The sequence below is a fragment of the Gopherus evgoodei genome, chromosome 10 (genome assembly GCF_007399415.2).
Source record: "Gopherus evgoodei ecotype Sinaloan lineage chromosome 10, rGopEvg1_v1.p, whole genome shotgun sequence".
Taxonomy (NCBI): Eukaryota; Metazoa; Chordata; order Testudines; family Testudinidae; genus Gopherus; species Gopherus evgoodei.
Genome location: NC_044331.1, coordinates 23,699,868 through 23,719,340, shown reverse-complemented (window position 1 = coordinate 23,719,340; position 19,473 = coordinate 23,699,868). Strand labels below are relative to the sequence as shown.

The following is a 19,473-nucleotide window of genomic DNA, read 5'->3' as shown; positions in this document are numbered from 1 at the left end:
AGAGCATATCAGTTCCCCAGTGCAATTTTCTGAGGATGAGTAAACTCTACCTGGGGCTTTTAAGGGTTGTTGTTTTTTAAATTTTCCCATGCTGCTGTGCAGTATAGTAGTAAGCAAACATTGTACCATTGACAGTACTGCAAATAATCTAGAGTAGAATATGTAGAAAATGTAGCTCTTAAGAAAGAGGGTAAAGTTATAGGACTGGGAAAATGTTATTCACAGCTTATAAATAATAGATGTAAATAACATTTCCACCATTTTTCTTTGCCAGCTATGCCAAGTTCTTGCGAAGAACCAGGGCTGCCATCATAATTCAGAAGTTCCAGCGCATGTATGTGGTTCGCAAAAGATACCATCTCATGCGAGCTGCCACTATTATGCTTCAGTCACTTTTACGAGGTTACATAGCAAGGAACAAATACCAGCGGGTAAGAAGACTCAATGTTTCATTATTGCTGTTTCCAAGCACCTCCAGCTTTGCCCATACTGTAGTGTTTCCATGGCGCTCTAAAATGTTTGTGTACAAATTGTCAGACCTTAGGGCACATACTCAATGCCACTGCATGACCTGAAATAAGGTACTTGAAAATATGAATAATGTGATACAGTGATCAGACTGCCAATCATTATTAGTCCAAATTAATATTGCATGCACACACACACACAGACCAGATGACTTAGTAGCTCTTCTTAATCCCTAATTTCTGTGATTCTGTCAAACTCTAAAAGATGATTGAGGATGCTAATTTTGATATTAGTGAGCTGTTGTCTGATAGAATAGAAGATTAAAGCCTTGGTTCTCTTTTTTTGTTTTTCACTTTTTTCATTTATTTGTGCTGATCTCAGTTTGGTGGGAGGTTGATAGAGTTCTGTCCTAATTATGATGATATGACATTATGCGACTATGTTTAAAGAAAAATTGACTGCCCTCATTTTAGAAATTAGGCTTTGCTTTTAAATGTTTACAGGGCTGGAAGCAGAATTACTGATACATTGGGATTTTGTGAGTTAGACAACATTTTGCACAGCAATTCTACCTGTAAAGATTGTTTCACATTGAGTTTTTTAAAGGTCAACTCATCATTCACTGAGAAGTTGTCCTACAGAGTTGTACTTCTTCTCAAGTTAGTAGATGTAAACATAAAAGCCTGCCAGTGCTAGTGTTTGAGAATCTTTGTCTTCTATTGATCAAAAGAATTGGACTGAAGGAATTTCTGGACATTTTTAGATTTATATTAAAGAAAAAATGTACAAGTATGCGTACATGCTTGTGTGTAGGTGCACATATACACCCACACATATATAGTATATCAGTCTAACATATCATTAATGTGAAGGTTATGCAAACGAACAATCAAGAGCCAGAAATGCCCGAAAAGTAAGATTGCTCCCCCTGCATGTTACACATCCTGTGTATTTTATGGTGTACATTATTAATATTTGTTTTGTTTCTGCTAGCATTCTGAGCACTGTAATCCAGGTTTTATATTACAAATTCCTATAAGAATATTAAAACATTGAGTCTTTTACTAGCCTGACAGATGTTTTTCAAATATACATTAACTTCAGAAAGTAATGAGCTTCCTCACAAAACTGGCAGGTACATTGCATCAACTTATAGGCTAAGAGCCATCCCCAAGATATGTGGAATAGATGAGTCAACTATTCTAGATTCCTGAAATTGATTGAGTGACTCTTATGCACACTTCCTTTGTACAGTATAACATCATTTTATAAACCTGTCACATTCCCTTGTAGTAGATATGGCAAATTACTTCTGAAGTCACCATAAGGGCCAGTCAAACCTACCTGTCTAAGGATGGTTCTGCAATTATAGTTAATGATTCTCCTTAGTAATCACAATTAGAAATTACCTATTATAAAATCCTCCCATCACAGATGGAACAAGTGATAAATGCAAGACAGATGCAGTGATGTTGAGAAGGAATTTTATTAAGACCTATGATCCTGGGATGGCTGCAGGAGGAAACAGGCTTTGTTTGCAGTCCTGGAATTATAGGTTATGTAGCTGTCCTGCAGTGACTAATTGACAAGCTCTCCTTACAGATCACTTTGGTTCATAATGTATGACATGCACATTACGCTATAGAACCTAAACCCTTTAGTTCTAACACTTTAGAGCTAAACTCTCTCATCCTGTGGAATTTAGGACCTCCAGACCGTGGAAATCGCTAAAACATCCTTAGTTCAACTATCCAAAAAGTAAATAGAAAATTTGTTTGAATGTGAAAGATTGGTAGCTAAAACAACAATAACTTCAATTCTGACCCATTTTTCTTCAAACCTGAATTGTTTTTATATTTTAATAAAGACTGTCAAGCCATGTTTTGAAATTTCCACTACCAGCCATTCTGGAATTAGGAGGGTACAAAATTTTTATTTTGGAATAAATGAGGAGGAAAGCATTCCTTTAATGTTTGCAGAACTTCAAAAAAGCTGCATCAGTTTTCTTTGATCTTTAGCCAAACAAAAAGCATGGAAAAGCATTTTAAAAAAGTTTCTACAAGTTAGAGATAACTAAAGAAGAAAGAAAGGTGGAGGGGGGGAATGGAAATTGGAATTCAACTTGATAAGCTACTACCAACTGTTGAAATGCAGAGGAGCTTCATGTATGTGTGTATATATTTGAAAAATATGTAGTGAGACTAAACAATAAGTTGCTGAATTTACCCATCTGTCCATGTACCAATGACTTCAAGTGGCCTCATAATAAAAGGACATAGTAAGAGCAAGATCAGTCATCCCTCGAACTCTAGGGATGGATTTAATATTTTTTCCATAGGTATTCTATATTCTTGTAATTAACAGGGATCTCCCATCAAAACAAATGTCCCCAGTTCCTTTCTTCCATCTCTTCCCTTCATTTTAGTTTTCTCTTGTTTCTTTCCACATCCCTTGTTCCTTAGGTTAATTTATTTATTTAATTTATATTGATTCCTTGGTCCTCTGCTGCCCTTCACCTGCAGTTTCTATTTTCAAATGGCTGTGTCTCTAGTTATTACCTATGTATCTCTCCTTGCAGAATGTTGTTAATTTTGTATAAATACAGTGTGTGGCTCTTTCATCTAATGTTTTTGTTTTTAAACGCAGATGCTTCGAGAGCACAAGGCCATTATTATTCAGAAGCACGTGCGGGGCTGGCTGGCTCGTGTGTGCTACCATAGGAGCTTGAAGGCAATTGTCTATCTGCAATGCTGCTATAGGCGTATGATGGCCAAGAGGGAGCTGAAGAAGCTGAAGATAGAGGCGCGCTCTGTGGAACGATACAAGAAGCTCAATATTGGGATGGAGAACAAGATCATGCAGCTGCAGCGTAAAGTTGATGAGCAGGTAAATGCCCCAAGAGTGAATGATCAGAAGTTTCTCATCATCTGCCTCAATATTTGAACTATGGGCAATCATTGGAAAAATACAGTAATTATTGGGAGCAGAATTTTTCTTTAAAAGGAACCATTTTTCTTCTTTAGTCAGGAGAAATCTCTCTTTCCATAGAGGGGAGAGTGGATCAATCTAGATGTGAATCAGTAGATAATGTACCATTCCATACCATTTGCATACATAAGAATGGCCATACTGAGTCAGACAAAAGGTCTATCTAGCCCAGTATCCTGACTTCCGACAGTGGCCAATGCCAGGTGCCTCAGAGAGAATAAACACAACAGGTAATCATCTGGTGCTCTATCCCCTGTCATAATATACTTTTATCAGGGTGTTGAATGGAAAACAAGTATGTTGATGGGCATGCATGGGCTTTGTCTGATTTTAATCTAGGACGTGAAGGTTTGGAAGCTGCTATCTTGCTGGCCAAGCATCAAGTGTTCTGTGGATAAATAGAGTGATTCAGCCTATCAATATAGCACCTTTCACAAGCGCTAACATTCTGATTAAAACAACCCCCAAAGGTATTTTAATGCTAATACGTCTGCATTGTGTTTTGCAAAGAACAAAGACTACAAATCCCTGCTGGAAAAACTAACTAACCTGGAAACCACGTACAACACAGAGACCGAGAAGCTGCGGAGTGATGTGGAAAGGCTTCGCGTCAGTGAGGAGGAGGCTAAGAACGCCACGAACCGTGTGAACACGCTCCAGGAGGAGATCACCAGGCTTCGAAAGGAGCTGCACCAAACACAGTCTGAGAAGAAGACAATTGAGGAATGGGCAGACAAATACAAACAGGAAACAGAGCAGGTGGGAACTCCCTAGCCCAAAATACCAAAATTTTAGAAACAGCCTGTCTCTAAAAGCCCCATGGGTTTGCTGTTCCTGAGATCTTAGAGATTCACAGTTACTAAAATGATCCTTTTTCTTTTGTTGTTCTTGGGTTGAGTACAGCATATGGAGTAGTACAGGAAACTTGCTGATTAAAGCACTTCCTAAAACTAAAAACATAGTGAATTGATCTGACCTCAAGCTGAGTGTGTCTCCCCCAAGAACAATGCATCTGTTACTTCCCCACCCACAAGTTTTTGGAAATCTGTGTAGCACTCAGCCTCTATCAAACTGAAAACACATTGCTTCAAAACACTAAAATAAAACAAACAATTTTCCATTTAAATTTGTTCAAATTTTTGGGTCCTTTGCTAAAGAGAGTTTCCATAGAACAGTCTTGTAAATGTCTATAGGCCTGGTCTGCAAACACAGTTTTTGTACTGGTATTAATATGTATGTTAGGGGGAGCATTTACTAGTGATACAGTTATACTAACACAACTCCTAATGTGAATACAGTGTGCTGGTATAACTGTCCACACTAAAGGATGTATACCACTTTGGCTATACCAGTAGGGTTAAAGCGGTACAACTTTTGTTTGTAGACAAGTTCTTGGATCCCACTGCCACCAACTCTTAAGAGGCATAGGGCAGAGTCATTGAATTAGTTTCTAATCCATGTGTCTTTAGCTTCAATACAATTTAAATGGCATCTCCGGATTAAACACTCTGGGCTCTCATGTTCATTGGCCTCATCTGATCAGAAATTCAGTGTGTGCTGCATGCAGGAGAGGGTGCGATTGGGATGTGAATTAAGAAGTGAAAGTGGCACTTCAGCTCTCTCTAATTTTCTGAAGGACAGTTAAAAACATCGAATTTTTGATCTCTTACTACAAGGATGCAGTGAAGTTAGACCCTTCAGAGCTTTAGGTGCACAGATTAAATACATTCCCGTGACTGCAATCCTTATCCTGAGCCAAACATTCTGTTGTTTTTACAGTTGGTATCAGAACTAAAAGAGCAAAACACATTACTGAAAAAGGAAAAGGAGGAGCTGAATCGTCTCATCCATGATCAGGCCAAGGAGATGACAGGTCAGTTCTGTTCTCTTCACTTTCTTTTTTGGTTTGTTTGTTCCTTTGTAAAGTGACTCTCTCTGTCCAGGTATTGGCACTCAGATCTAGTTAATGTGCTGTGGTTTGTTAACTACATTTCCCTTTAGAATGTAATTTATAACTCTAGTATAGGACCATATGTGCTATACAATGTTGACAATTTGAGTGTTAAGAATGCCCAAAGCTACATTTAAAAAAAAAAAAAAAGTAAACTACTTCTGACTGTTAATAAATATAATTAACCCATTGGGGTCAAATGATCAAAAGTGGTCTACTAAATTGTGAATGCAAATTCCATATTTGGATGTACAGCCTGATATTTTACATACAAAGTGGGTAATTACACACTTACATTCTTTTTAAATGCATAAACGTAGTATTTGTGCAGTCAAGTTGAGGCAGTTGGGCTCTGTGTACAGAGCTGAAATGTATAGCATGTTGTTATCTGGCACAGGACATGATTTTTGATGATTGCTTCTGAACTTCATCTCTGAAAAAAATATTCATTTCTATTTGGAGAAAACGAATCCCCTTTTCTTGTAATCACACACAGACATACACACACATCGCCATCTTTGTATGGTTGTCTATTGCTTTTAAACTCTTGTCCAACACCAGATTGAACAATTCACTTTGGTCCTTGAATTATCCAGAGCATCGGAGAAAACCACACACAGACCAACACATATTTTTCTAATGGTGCTCAAACAAATAACAGGTGTATTGTTGCATCTTAGTAAGTGACTTTGTGGTGAGCACCTAACCATAACTGGAAGAAGATTCAGAGGAGCTGAGACTACCCTCGTTTTACATTGAAGATATGTACAAGCGGAGATGCCATCTTCAGATATTAGACTAATACAATCCAAAAGCAGACTTGGATAAACAATTTTACTGCTGCCACCCCAAATTATTAGGTGACAGACAATGGAGAAGACTCTATGGAGGTGAACCCTTCTAATGTTACCCCAATGATTTTTTTAGTCCTTTGTGTCTTTGATGCAGCACTTTCCTGCAGTGGCATAAATGTTACAGGCTTATTTTGTTTTTAAACAGCACAGTTTGTACAGTATCTCTGTTCTTTGCATACTTGTGCATAGTGTCTTGCTTTATACTGTAGGTATGGAATATGGACATCACAAATTAAGTTGGTTCCCAAGATGCATCTTGTTCACACTTTGGTATCCTCTATTTGGTGACAGAGACCATGGAGAAGAAGCTTGTTGAAGAAACAAAACAGCTGGAGCTAGATCTGAATGATGAAAGGTTAAGGTATCAGAATCTGCTGAATGAGTTCAGCCGCTTAGAGGAGCGCTATGAGGATCTCAAGGATGAGGTGAATCTGATGGTGGTAAGTGGTTTAAAAGATAGCAAAATTATGTGCTGTTTGTGGACAGTATTTTAGCAAAACTTGATGAAATAATGTAGGGTCAGATTTTGTTCACAGATCTGTGCATGGGAATTGTTTGCCTGTGCGCCAGAGCAAAATTTGCCCCTTAAACATTAGCTCTTAATCTGATTGCTTTTGCTCAACCAAAACACTTCATGTCATCTAACCCAGCAGTTCTCAGTTAGGGGTTCGTGGTCCCTGGGGGCGGCCGTGAGCTGGTTTCAAGGGGCCGTAGGGCCTCAAGGCTGAAGCACAGGGCTGAAACCAGGAGCAGAGCCACGGGGAGCCCTGAGCCCCAGCACTCCCCTGAGAGCTAGATCCTCAGCGAATCTCGTGGGCTGAAGCTGGGAGTGGAGCTGTGGGGAGCCCTGAGCCCTAGCGTTCTCCCTGGATCTAAAGCCCTGAGCCCCGGTTCTCTCGCGAGGCTGAAGCCCTAGCTCCTCCCCTCTCCTATCCGGAGCCCTCGTGCCCCACAGGGCAAAAGCCCTGAGTACCCCCACCTGGAGCCCAGCACCCCAATGCCCAGTGGCTGAAGTCCAGCGCCCCAAGCCCCCCCTACAGCTGAAGCCCTGAGGCTCCCACACACACCCGTGACTGAATCCAGGAGTCCGGAGGCCCCCTCCCTGGGCCCTGGAGTTTTTATAGTATGTTGGGGGGGCCTCAGAAAGAAAAAGGTTGAAATCCCCTGCTCTAGCCCATTTTAAAATTTCTTTTGGGGGCTTATGAAGGACTTTTTGTCTCAAATTATGTGGAGGTTTTAAAACCTTTTCTGTTATTCTTGTTGTAGCTATAGTCTTAGTGATCTCATTTTTACATTGGAATTATCAAACATGCTACTGCCCAGATTTTCCTAGCCCCTCAGTTTCATTAATACCAAGTTTACCATTATCAATTTTGCAGTAGTTCTAAAGTTTTTTATATGTATGTGGCAGGAGGAGGAAATTACAGTGTGGAATACAAAACTTCAGAGGGTCCTTACCTCTTCTGAATCTTGGGCTGCCACTTCCTTCCCTATAAATACATGTTTCCTTTTCCACAAAACACTGCTTTATTGCTCACTTCTGCTACTCCCACAAACAAATTCTCGTAATGCGGAAAAAGTTGACCTGTCCCCAGAGTCTTGATTACAGTGTCTTTCATGTGCCTAGATTTCGGGTGACACAGAGGAACCAATATCTCAAATCTTTTCCCAGAGTCATGGTTGCTGTGGAGTAACTCAGAGCACTAGAAGCTAAGCCACTGGGTTACGGGCAAGTGACTATAATGCTGGTACTGACTCATTTTATTTGCACTTCAGAGCATCCCCAAGCCTGGGCATAAAAGAACGGATTCCACACACAGCAGCAATGAATCTGAATATACATTTAGCTCTGAGATTACAGAGACAGAAGACTTGCCACTGAGAATGGAGGTAATGTTAGGGAAACTCCAGTACTTTTCACTAATCACTAGCAAATCTATGCCCATCTTTTCTTTGTGACTGGCAAATCTTAGTGTCAAGAATCTATTGCAGGGGTCGGCAACCCATGGCACGTGAGCCGATTTTTAATTGCACGCTGGAGCCTGCTGGGACTCCAGTGTGGCATTAAAAATCCTGCCGACGCGGCACGCTGCAGGATCCATGCTGCCTGGCCGGAGTACGGACAGCGCGTAGCAAGCCCCTGGCCCCTCTCCTGCCTTCCCCCGCTTCCTCTGGAGCCCTGCTGCCTTGCGCGCAGCACTCTGGGGGCCAGGGCTGCGCACTCCTGCAGGGCAACGTTTGGCTCCATGGGGAGGGAAAACCGCTCCCCACTCATCTGGAGCAACGCCGCGGTGCACATAGCACTCTGAGGGGCGGGGCTGCACGCACGCAGCAGCAACAAAACTCCGGATGAGCGGGGAGCCTCGTGGTAAGGGGTCCGAGTCCGGGGCTAGCGGAGAGTTGGATAAGGGGTGGGGTGTCATGGCATAATCTCCAATCTGAACCTTAGCATCCAAAAGATGGGGTACCAGCATGAATCCCCCTAAGCTTAATTACCAGCTTAGATCTTGTAGTGCTGCCACCAACCAGGACTTGCAGTGCCTGGTCAACTCTGGTCCCCCAAAAATTTTCTCAGAGGACCCCAAGACCCAGACCCCTGGATCTTACACAAGGAAAGTCAACCCTTTCCCTCACCGTTGCCTCTCCCAGGCTTTCCCTCCCTGGGTTACCCTGGAAGATCACTGTGATTCAAACTCCTTGAATCTTAAAACAGAGAGGAATGCACTTTTCCCCCTCCCCAAGAGGTAATACAGATTCAAGCTCCGTGAATCTAAAACAAAGGGATTCCACCTTTCCCCCCTCCCTTCTCTCTCCCTGTCTCCCACCAATTCCCTGGTGAGTACAAACTCAATTCCCTTGAGCCTCAACAAGGGGAAGAAAATCAATCAGGTCTTAAAAAGAAAAACTTTTAATAAAAGAAAGAAAAAAAAAGTAAAAGTTGTCTCTGTAATTTAGATGGTAAATATTACAGGGTCTTTCAGCTTATAGACACTAGAGAGGAGCCTTCCTCCCAGCACAAATACACATTAAAATCATTCCAGCAAAATACACATTTGCAAATAAAGAAAACAATCAAAAAGACTAAACCGCCTTCTACTGTTACTTACTATTTGAATAGAAAATTAGAGAGCCTGTAGGTACGTCTGGTTACCCTCTCAAAACCCAGAGAGAACAACAGACAAAGAAAACACACAAACACAGACTTCCCTCCACCGAGATTTGAAAGTATTTTGTCTCCTGATTGGTCCTCTGGTCAGGTGTCCAGGTTCACTGTTTGTAACCCTTTACAGGTAAAAGAGACATTAACCTTTAACTATCTGTTTATGACATGGGGGCAGTCAGAGAGTTGGATAAGGGGTGGGGGAGTGGGATCCCAGCTGTGTGGTTAGTGGCGGGGGTCTCTGGAGGGGGCAGTTAGGGAGCAGCGGGGGTGCATGGGGCATGGGAGTCCCGGGGTCTGTTAAGGGGTGAGGGGTGGATAGGGTTCAGGGCAGTCAGGAGACAGGGGGCAAGGAGGGTCGAGGGGGTCTCTGGAGGGGGTGTTCAGGGGACAAGGAGCTGTGGGGAGTTGGATGAGTCGGGAGTTCTGGGGGGTGCTGTCAGGAGGTAGGGGTGTGGAGAAGGGTTGGGGCAGGCAGGGAGCAGGGGGGGGTTTGTATGGGTCCAGAGTTCTGGGGGTCCTGTCAGGGTGGGGAGCGGTTAGATAGGCATGGTAGTCCAGGGGGTTCTGTCTGGGGGCGGGGGTGTGGCTAAGGGTTGGAGCAGTCAGGGGACAGGTAGGGGGTAGAGTCCTAGGGGGGCAGTCAGGGGACAAGGGGCAGGGAGGCTTAGATGGGAGTGGGGTCCCAGGAGGGGGTAGTCGGGACAAGGAACGGGGGGGGTTGGGGCTTCTGGGGGGGGGCAGTCACCCAGCCCTCTGCCCTGAGCCCTAACCCCCACCCCCCCACACACACACCCAGCCCTCTGCCCTGAGTTCTTCACCTCCACACCCACCCCAGGTCCCTGCCCTGCCCTGTACCACCCAGCCCTCTGACTCCTTCACACACCCCCATTACCCCAGCCCTGACTCTGGCACCCTCACACATACCCAGCCCCCCTACCCTGACACCTGCACTCCCCTCATATGCCCCCAACCCTCTGCCCTGACTCTTGCACCCCGCACATCCCCAGCCCCCCCCCACATCCCATGCACCCCGCACATCCCCACCCCTACCCTGAGGACCAAACAGGAGCTCCTGCACCCCCCACTCACATTCCCACCTGCACCCCTCACACCAAATGGGAGCTGACCAGGTAAGTGCCTCCACACCCAAACCTCCTGCCCCAACCCTGAGCCCCCTCCCTCATTCTAGCTCCTGGCCAGACCCTCCACTCCCAGTCCTGTGCTCGGTCCACTCCCACCCTCAGCTCAGTGCAGAGAGAGGAAGAGAATGGACCAGAACCAGGGAGAAAGTAGGTACCCACTGTATGTGGGCAGGGCCGGGACCCCAGACCAGTAGCAGGCTGAGTGGGTCTGGCAGCCGGGATGCTGGCTGACAGGAGCCAGCAGATGGAATCCCTGAGCAGCAGTGGGCTGAGCTGCCCAGCCCACTGTCAGTCTGGGGTCCTGGCTGCTGGCCCTGCACAGCCCGCTGGCGGTCTGGAGTTCTGGCTGCCAGACCCTTCCCAGCTGGGGTCCCGGCCGCAGGCCCCACTCAGCCCACTGCCGGCCTAGGTGAACAGAACCCCAGACCAGCAGCGGGCTGGCGGCGTAAGATCAACATTTTAATTTTAAATGAAGCTTCTTAAATATTTTGAAAACCTTGTTTATTTTACAATACAACACTAGTTTAGTTATATGATATATAGATTTATAGAGAGAGATACCTTCTAAAAAATGTTAAAATATATTACAGGCACGCGAAACCTTAAATTAGAGTGAATAAATGAAGACTCGGCACACCACTTCTGAAAGGTTGCCGACCTCTGATCTATTGCTTTAGTCCACCATGTCCCATTTTCTTTATGAATGGCTTAGTGTATAGTTGTATCTCTATAATTCTACATAAAAAGATTTCAGTAAAAATATATTTTTAATTTTGTTTAAATTACAGTACAGGACTATAGATAGGGTAGTTGGTCACACAGCTGTCTAATTTACACATGACACAGTTGCCTGGCAACTTTTGCAAGAACAATCAGTTGCTTGCTCAAAAGTGGACACTCAAAAACAGCTTGAGGCTGGCTGAAAAGCAGCCTCTATACTATGTATTTAAAAGCTGACAGAGGTACAAGTAGCTAATTATTCTCTCAATAACTGTGCCAAAATAGGAAGGTAGCTACAAATTTCATAGCTGAGTACTACTCAGACTAACAAAATGTCATGCAATTCTCATGCACTTTATGAGTGAAGTCACTTCAATGGAGACTGGCCACTCAAAGTTCTCTGCATCACTTAACGCCCACATTAAAAGGCTGTATATATGGGCCCTTTTCATTGGGGTGAATTCCACTCTTAGTGAGGAGAACATCATGTTGGATTTTTTTTTCTATGTGATACAGAAGAAGAAAACTTGAAAGATGCCTCTTTACTGTGACCTCAAGAAACATTCATTTGAATCCTGGATTATTTGGAACTTTTCCAGAATTATTAATCAGCTCTTCTACTGCCATAAGCAGTTAGTACTAATTGTGGTGTAAGTTCACATATATCTGCAAGTTGTTCTTAACATATTTCAAGATTTGAAAAAAAGCCCATACACAGAAACTTTTTTTAACGTGACTGCAAACATGCCAAAGGGCATCAGATTCCTGGGCTGGTGTGAGCTATGCTAGTCAGGAGATGGATAGCATTTTCTAGTCAAGTTGGGGATACTTTCTTTTCTTTTAGACTTTGGATTTCACTCTTGACTCTGGGTGGTGGTACAGCATGTCACTCCTTCCTCACCTACTGAATAATGAAGATTTAGAGGGACAGAGTTCTGCTCTGTCAGGTGTTTCCATAGTTGGGTTTTACTGAGTGCCATTATTTTTCCTGCAATTCCTCCTTAGACAGACTGTTGAAAACAAGTTATAGCTTGTGCAGATCCTCTAGAGTCATGTTTTTCTACTTCAATTTTTCATAAGAATGACCATACCGGATTAGACCAGTGGTCCATCTAGTCCTGTGTCCTGTCTTCTGACAGTGGCTCAATATAGGATGCTTCAAAATGAGTGAACAGAACAGGGCAATTATTGAGTGATCCATCCCCTGTCATCCAGTCCCAGCTTCTGGCAGTTGGAGGTTTCGGGCCACCCAGAGAATGAGGTTGCGTCCCAGACCACCTTGGCTAATAGCTATTGATGGGCCTATTCTCCATGAATTTATCTAATTCTTTTTTTGAACCTAGTTATACTTTTGGCCTTCACAATATTGCCTGGTAATGAGTTCCACAGGTTAACTGTGCCTGGTGTGAAGAAGTACTTCCTTTTGTTTGTTTTAAAGCTGCTGCCTATTTATTTCATTGGGTGACCCACTGGTTCTTGTGTTCTGTGAAGGGGTAAATAACACTTCCTTATTCACTTTCTCCATACAATTCATGACTTTATAGACCTCTATCATATCCCCCCTTAGTCATCTCTTTTCAAAGCTGAAGAGCCACAATCTTGTTAATCTCTCCTCATATTGAAGCTGCTCCAGATCCCTAATCATTTGTTGCCCGTTTTTGCACCTTTTACACTTTTAATATATCTTTTTGGAGATATGGATATGGGTGCCCAGAACTGCACGCAGTAGTCAAGACATGGGCGTACCATGGATTTATATAGTGGCATGATATTTTCTGTTTTACTATCTATCCCATTCTTAATGGTTCCTAACTTTTTGTTACCTCTTTTGACTGTTGCACGTTGAGCAGATGTCTTCAGAAGACTATCCACGATTACCCTAGGATCTCTTTCTTTAGTGGTAACAGCTAATTTAGACCCCATCATTTCATGGAGTAATTTACTTAGCAGGACCCGGGCCCATCTTTATGGATAGATGGAAACTGTCGTGTGTAGTGGCATGTAGTAGCGTTTCTTATGAGATGCAAATGTTTTTTCTCACATTGGCTGGCAGCCTTATTTAGTTGCTTTTTTATTTGTTTCCAAAATCATGCTTCACAGCAGTTTTGTTCTTTTGAATGTTAATGAATAAAGTAACCCACACAGGACTGTGTACATGCTTCGGCCGATAGAGAGATTAAATCTCTATTAATTAAAAATGAAAGCACGGTTAAACATAAAGGCTAGCAATAGTAAACAGCATCCAAAAAAAAAGTTGAGATAGTTTCAAGACAGAACCCCAAATTTAAACACCCTCAATTTCTCTGGAATCTGTATCTGGAGGTTTTTGTAGTTTGTGACCATTATATACTAAAACGTTATAAATGCTTTGCTTGCCTTATACATGCGTAGTTGTATCTTTTCTAATATCCTTTCTAGGCTTTAAAGGATTAGGGTGCACTCCACAGTAATTGCTTAGTCTTCACTGAAACAGGATAAGCTATAAAATATTTGCCTCCAACTAGTTCCGTTACAACTTTGAATGACAAATGATGACCTTTACACCAAGATACCAAACAAAGGCTAGCTGATTAATCCAAGTGTATATAGTGCAGCTACAGTACAAGAAAAAGGGCAGGAAACTTCTGTATGTACCCCAATCGCTTCCTTCTGGTCATTTTTATATTTCACACCCGAGTTTATTGGGTTCCTTAATGGTGGGTCCAGATAAAGAAATTATATAATACATTGCTTTTAACTAAAGAACCTAACAATAATAGTTTAAAAAATTAGGCAAAGTTTGCCTGTAGTTAGTTTCATAGTTAATCTAACCACAAATTTATTTCTTTTCTCCCTTCTCCCATCCAAACAAGTAAGAAAAAGAGGTATGATTAATTAGACTTTATGCCTTAGAGTTAGCATCTAGTTCTTTCTGCCTTTAAAGCTCTAGGCTAGATATCTTTTATACTAGTCAATTCCTTTTAAAATAACCTTTTGAAGGTTAGTGATACATTTTGGATGCCAATATGCAGTTCTCAGAATCAAGTAACATGTATATGCTCCTAATCATCCTGTTTCCCCAGTCTTTCTCCCCTCTCTTCTCACAATACCCTTTGCTCCTGACATGGAATGGTAACCCTTCTTGACTCTGCTGTGTTCTTTTTCAAGCAGGAGCCAAGTGAGAAAAAGGCACCACTGGACATGTCTCTGTTCCTCAAGCTGCAGAAACGGGTTACAGAGCTGGAGCAGGAAAAGCAATCATTGCAGGATGAACTGGACAGGAAGGAGGAACAGGCTCTTCGCACCAAGACCAGGGTAGAGTGCATCTAGCCAGTCACATGAGGCCCCCGCATTGTTCCCACCTTAGTAACATATAGACAATTTGGCCTGCTGAATGGTTTCTATAAAACCATCTGTTCCATTAGTACGTATTTTATTTGGCCAAAAGTTACAAGCCTGAGTACCTAAAATCAGGCGCCTAAATCCACATTGTGGCATTTAAAATAAGTGGGCAGATCTTAGAAGAACAAGGGTGAGATAATATCTTTTGTTGGACCAACTATTTTTGGTGAGAAAGACAAGCTTTTGAGCTTTTTCTGGGCCGATTTTTTTTTTCCAAAGTTGCTAAGGAACCCGCTATTAAACTCAATGGGAGCTGAGGGTAATCAGTGCCTTTGAAAATCGTGATACTTCTATTAAGCACTCTAACACTGAACACTCTACTTAAACAATTCCTTGTTCTCTTCAGTATTTACCTTACAGGAAGAATCAAGCCAAAGAGTTTGGATCTGAATCCAGACCTGAAGAGTACGATCGTTCAGATCTGGGGGATTTTTTTAGGCTTGCCTCTGATTTATGTTCTTGAAAAACTCTTTTTGGCAACTCTTTCTCATTTCCCTTCTGTTGATGGATTTCTTGAGCCTCTTTCCATTTAGTATTTCAAGTACATCTTCTTTGTCTCTATTCAAATAACTTTATCGATTTGCACTTGATTTTATTTATCTATGATAAGCACAATAAGTAAATGAAACAAGGCAATGTAAACATACCACACAAAATGCTCAGAGGTATAGGGCTAAATACTCTGTATTCAATTTCCCAGGAAGGATAGTTTTAACTCCCATCATGACTGCAAAATGTACATTTTCGTTTTTCTGCCTTGACTCCTGTTAGTAACAGATGAAGGATGGAATTTATTTTTAATTTTGTCTGTGTTCTTTCCTAGGAGGAGGAGGAAAGGCCGCCAATGAGAGGCGCAGAACTAGAGTATGAGTCACTCAAGGTAATTCTGGATAGGAGGCTTCTGGTATTTAAAGGATTAGTAAGAATGTTATCACCAGTTACACTAGCTAGGATAGTAAGTAATATCTTTCCTGCTTCAGGATGTAAGTCAACTGGAGAAGGAATCAGGAAGAACCTCCTCAATAAACATTTTATTGCATAATTGTTCACTGTGAGCTGTAGGAAGGCATGGCAGGGGATTACACCACTGGAATTGCTCCTTACACACAGGACTTCCCTGCAGCTGGTTAAACTAGGGTTGTGGCTGTTTTGTGTAACAGATACACCAATGAACCTAGCCTATGTTGCATATGGTGGACCATACCAAGCAGGCGGTCATGTCCCAGTACCACAGTGCAGAATCTTGATAGCTCTGCTAGGCACAAACTGGCTTGGGTCTAATAGAAATTCTTTAAAAAATTTGTGTCAAGGGAAGAGGAGAGGAGGAAGAGATTAATGGACATTTTTCAGTTGAGCCTTTATGGGGGCCAGCGCCAGGGGTGTTTCTGGTTTTGTACTTCAGACAAAGGGTAGACCAATTAGTTAAATCCTTCTCGGCACTGTTCCCTATGGCTAAGAGTTCAGGAAAAATGGAGAGGTTTTCCCCATAGTTTTAACACTTCTGTCCTGTGGTTTGTAATTCTGTGTAACTGTTGTGGAGAAGTAGAAGGGGTTCTGCTAAGTAATGGGGATGTCCTTTTTCTTTGCAGCGTCAAGAGCTTGAATCTGAGAACAAGAAGCTGAAGAATGAGCTGAATGAGCTGCAGAAGGCCCTTTTGGAGAAGAGCTCTCCAGAGGTGACTGCTCCTGGTGCCCCTGCCTATAGAGTCCTCCTGGAGCAGCTGACCTCAGTAAGTGAGGAACTGGAGGTACGCAAAGAAGAAGTCCTCATCCTGAGGTCTCAGCTGGTGAGTCAGAAGGAGGCTATTCAACCCAAGGTAAGTAATAGCCTGTGGATGTCCTGGGAAGTAAAGTTAAATTGCAGCCTTACGCCTACTACTTTTTACCTGGGAATGTTGTGATGATTTTCTTTTATGAGCCAAACCAGTTTCCCTCCCCAATCTACAAATGGTCCTTTAAACCTTTCTAGGAGTGAGCAGGGGTTCTTATAAGAACACAAAATTAGAATACGCCAAAGTGGGAGATTCCATTAACTAGACCGATTTCTGGCCTGCAAGCCAACTGTTTTCCTTAACATATCTCTCTAGTTAATTAGACCAGGGCTGATATATTGGCTTTGGCCAAGATAGTCAGAAGATGATTATTTATGTGAGAAATTGGCAAAGAGTGTAACTTAGAGTTTGGTTTAACTGCCAACAATATTTCTTTCCCTTAACTGCTAAGTGCATGCTTAATTCAGACAAAGTGTTGAAACCTGGACATATTTAGAAGCTGGCAGCAAAAATAATAGAAGAGCATTGATTGGAATTGTGCAGTATTTCTGTTGCAGAAAACTCAGAGCACCCCCCATCATTTAAATTGGTTACTCTGCTAGCAATGCAAAAACCACTGTCAACTGCTCGTTGGTATGATTCAGCATAAGTGGCACTAGCCCCTTATGAATATTTAGGTCAGTTGGCAAACTTACCACAGTTCCCAGAAATCCTCCTATATTCCCCCAGCTCATAGTTCAGTAGGAGGTAGCAGGAAATGTTTCCTCCAGATCTAAGTCTGGGCATAAATGATCACCTTTCTTTGTTTCCAAGTTGCAATAAAGGATCAAAAGGCTAATTTACAATTATTAGTTGTGCATATTCCAGCTGAATGGTTAAGTTGTCATGTTATCTTATCAAGAGCAATAGGTGCCATCAAAGTCCCCTAAGTACATATCTTCAAGGAGAGTAAAACTGTAGTTCTGATGATGAGCTATTTAGGATCTTTCACAGTTTCAAAAGCAGGACTCAACTTGAAAGTAATAGCTCTTTAATCTAAAAACATTAGGACTTTGCAGATAACACCAAACAAGTAGACATGGTAATTGGATTGGAGGAGTGAGCCATCCAGAGCTTGGTAAACCCACCAGGAACTGAGTGTGGGTCTTACCTTTTTCCCCTGCTACTGTACAGAGGTATTTTTAAATATATTGAAAGTCTGTGATACATGTGGCTGTGCATGTCTTAACTTTTAACATCATTAGTTATAAAGGGAACAAAACCTGTTACTGGAATATTTTAAATATTACAAAAATATAAATAAATTCTAGAATAAATTGCTCCTAACAACAAGATGCAGGTGTTGTTTTCATACCTGTAGTAGTACAAGGGAAATAAAAAGGTGACCAATGGGATGGACAATGATAAGTTTGCAGATAATTTTTGATTGTTAGTTTGGACAGCTATGGCAGGAACAGAATTTGCTGATTAATGGTTTCTCTTCCTTCTTGCTTGCGATTTGTTTGCTAGGAGGATAAGGTAAACATTTTTTCACTGCTGTAAATCAAATTTCTTACAGGCTAAAAACACCATCAAATATGAAACATGTTTGAGTTGTCACTTCACTCATTCGCAAATAATTTGATGTGTTTGAAGTTTAGTGCTCACCTTTTAGTAATTGAAGAGATCTTTCTCATTTCCCCTAAGGGAATAAGAAAAAAATTAATCTGCAAGTTCTTCAAAACAAGCATATTAACAATTTAGAGCTAAGGTGATGCTGGCAGTTTATGGTAATTTAAAGATTGAATTAAAAAACCCTGAAATTTATGCAGTCAGTTGAATTAATGTATTTTATCAGATGTGTTTGGGGAGTAAGAGCAGCACACTTCCAGGGGAAATTGGGAATCAGATCCCTCTTTAGAGATTGTAATATTACAATTACATAACTGTAAATCGCACATAAGAGTCTGTGATGTGAAAAATTGCGTTGATTTTTAGTGTTTTTAGTGTTGTAATGTGTCAAAGGTAACATATGCATGACTTAATCCAGAGCAGTACACTCTAAAAATGTTCAACAGGAAAGGCTGAAAATTATTGGATTAGAAATTTTAGGTGAGAGGAACAACGCACAGAGCTGAAAAGAACATAGTTATATTCTGTATGTTTTGTTTGTAATGAAGGCCTTTCATTCAGATATTACTACAACTATACCATTCATGGCAACCCTGGAGATCTGAGAGTAAATAGTATTTATTTCATCAACACAAAGATCAGAATATGCATGTACAGTGTGTTGAAGCTTGATTGCGTTTTCAGACAGAATTATAGCAGTTTTACTTCAAAAATGTAGAATAATTTCTTACATTTATGGTTTTGCAGTTGGACAAGGTTACTGTAGGCTAACAAGGAAGATGGCAATAACTGCGGGGAGATCATGTTCTTTGTCACTTCTCATATTATAAGATGCAAATCTTGCAAAACTGCATTCTGAGTGTACAGACCTATGGTGCAAATATCTTCTGTGCAGGCTGAGTCTCAGGCCTGGGCTACACTAGCTCTGGGGTTCGAACTAAGATATGCAACTTCAGCTTCGCTATTTGCGTAGCTCAAGTCAAAGTATCTTAGTTCGACTTACGCGGCCGTCCTCACGGCAGCAAGTCGACTGCCGCAGCTCGCTTGTCAGCTCCGCTTACTTCTCCTGCCAAGGTGGAGTACGGGCGTCGATTAGCTGATCGATTCAACGCGTCCAGACGAGACTTGTTAAATCGATCTCCAATACTTCGAACATTAGCCACCTGATCCTTAAGATGTACCTTTAAACACAAAGTAGTAGTCTTGCTCAGAGAAGTGGGACTTAACTGTTGTGAGAATGAAACAGAAATGTCAGGCTTTAGTTTCGGATATCCATTAAAGTCATGCGGCTTCACTATATTATCATCCACATAAAATGACATCAGGTTAAAAACAGCTTGGCATATGCAATTGGAGAACTCAGATAAAAATCTTACTGAGCTTCAGTGAAGAGAAAGCAAAAGTCCAGCAGCAAAACTTGACC

General features: G+C 41.8%; 1 protein-coding gene and 1 long non-coding RNA gene across 12 annotated transcripts in view; one reads left to right on the top strand and one right to left on the bottom strand.

Annotated features, from left to right (window-relative positions):
• The window catches only part of MYO5A (myosin VA), a 204,223-nt gene that overhangs the window by 156,168 nt on the left and 28,582 nt on the right, over positions 1–19,473 (top strand). For 4 of the 10 annotated variants that reach the window (XM_030577438.1, XM_030577441.1, XM_030577436.1 and 1 more), the window contains 10 exons: positions 275–431; positions 3,115–3,354; positions 3,967–4,215; positions 5,236–5,329; positions 6,553–6,701; positions 8,038–8,151; positions 14,434–14,580; positions 15,491–15,547; positions 16,257–16,484; positions 17,949–17,957. In XM_030577438.1, the coding sequence (XP_030433298.1) occupies positions 275–431; positions 3,115–3,354; positions 3,967–4,215; positions 5,236–5,329; positions 6,553–6,701; positions 8,038–8,151; positions 14,434–14,580; positions 15,491–15,547; positions 16,257–16,484; positions 17,949–17,957 (1,444 nt within the window). The remainder of the gene's footprint in view (positions 1–274; positions 432–3,114; positions 3,355–3,966; positions 4,216–5,235; positions 5,330–6,552; positions 6,702–8,037; positions 8,152–14,433; positions 14,581–15,490; positions 15,548–16,256; positions 16,485–17,948; positions 17,958–19,473) is intronic. The other 6 variants (XM_030577444.1, XM_030577439.1, XM_030577437.1 and 3 more) reach the window with 3 other exon arrangements.
• LOC115658468 overlaps positions 17,966–19,473 on the bottom strand; it is a 37,955-nt gene continuing 36,447 nt past the window's right edge. The window contains exon 3 of one of the 2 annotated variants that reach the window (XR_004002295.1): positions 17,966–19,276. This is a non-coding gene — a long non-coding RNA (uncharacterized LOC115658468). The remainder of the gene's footprint in view (positions 19,277–19,473) is intronic. The other variant, XR_004002294.1, reaches the window with a different exon arrangement.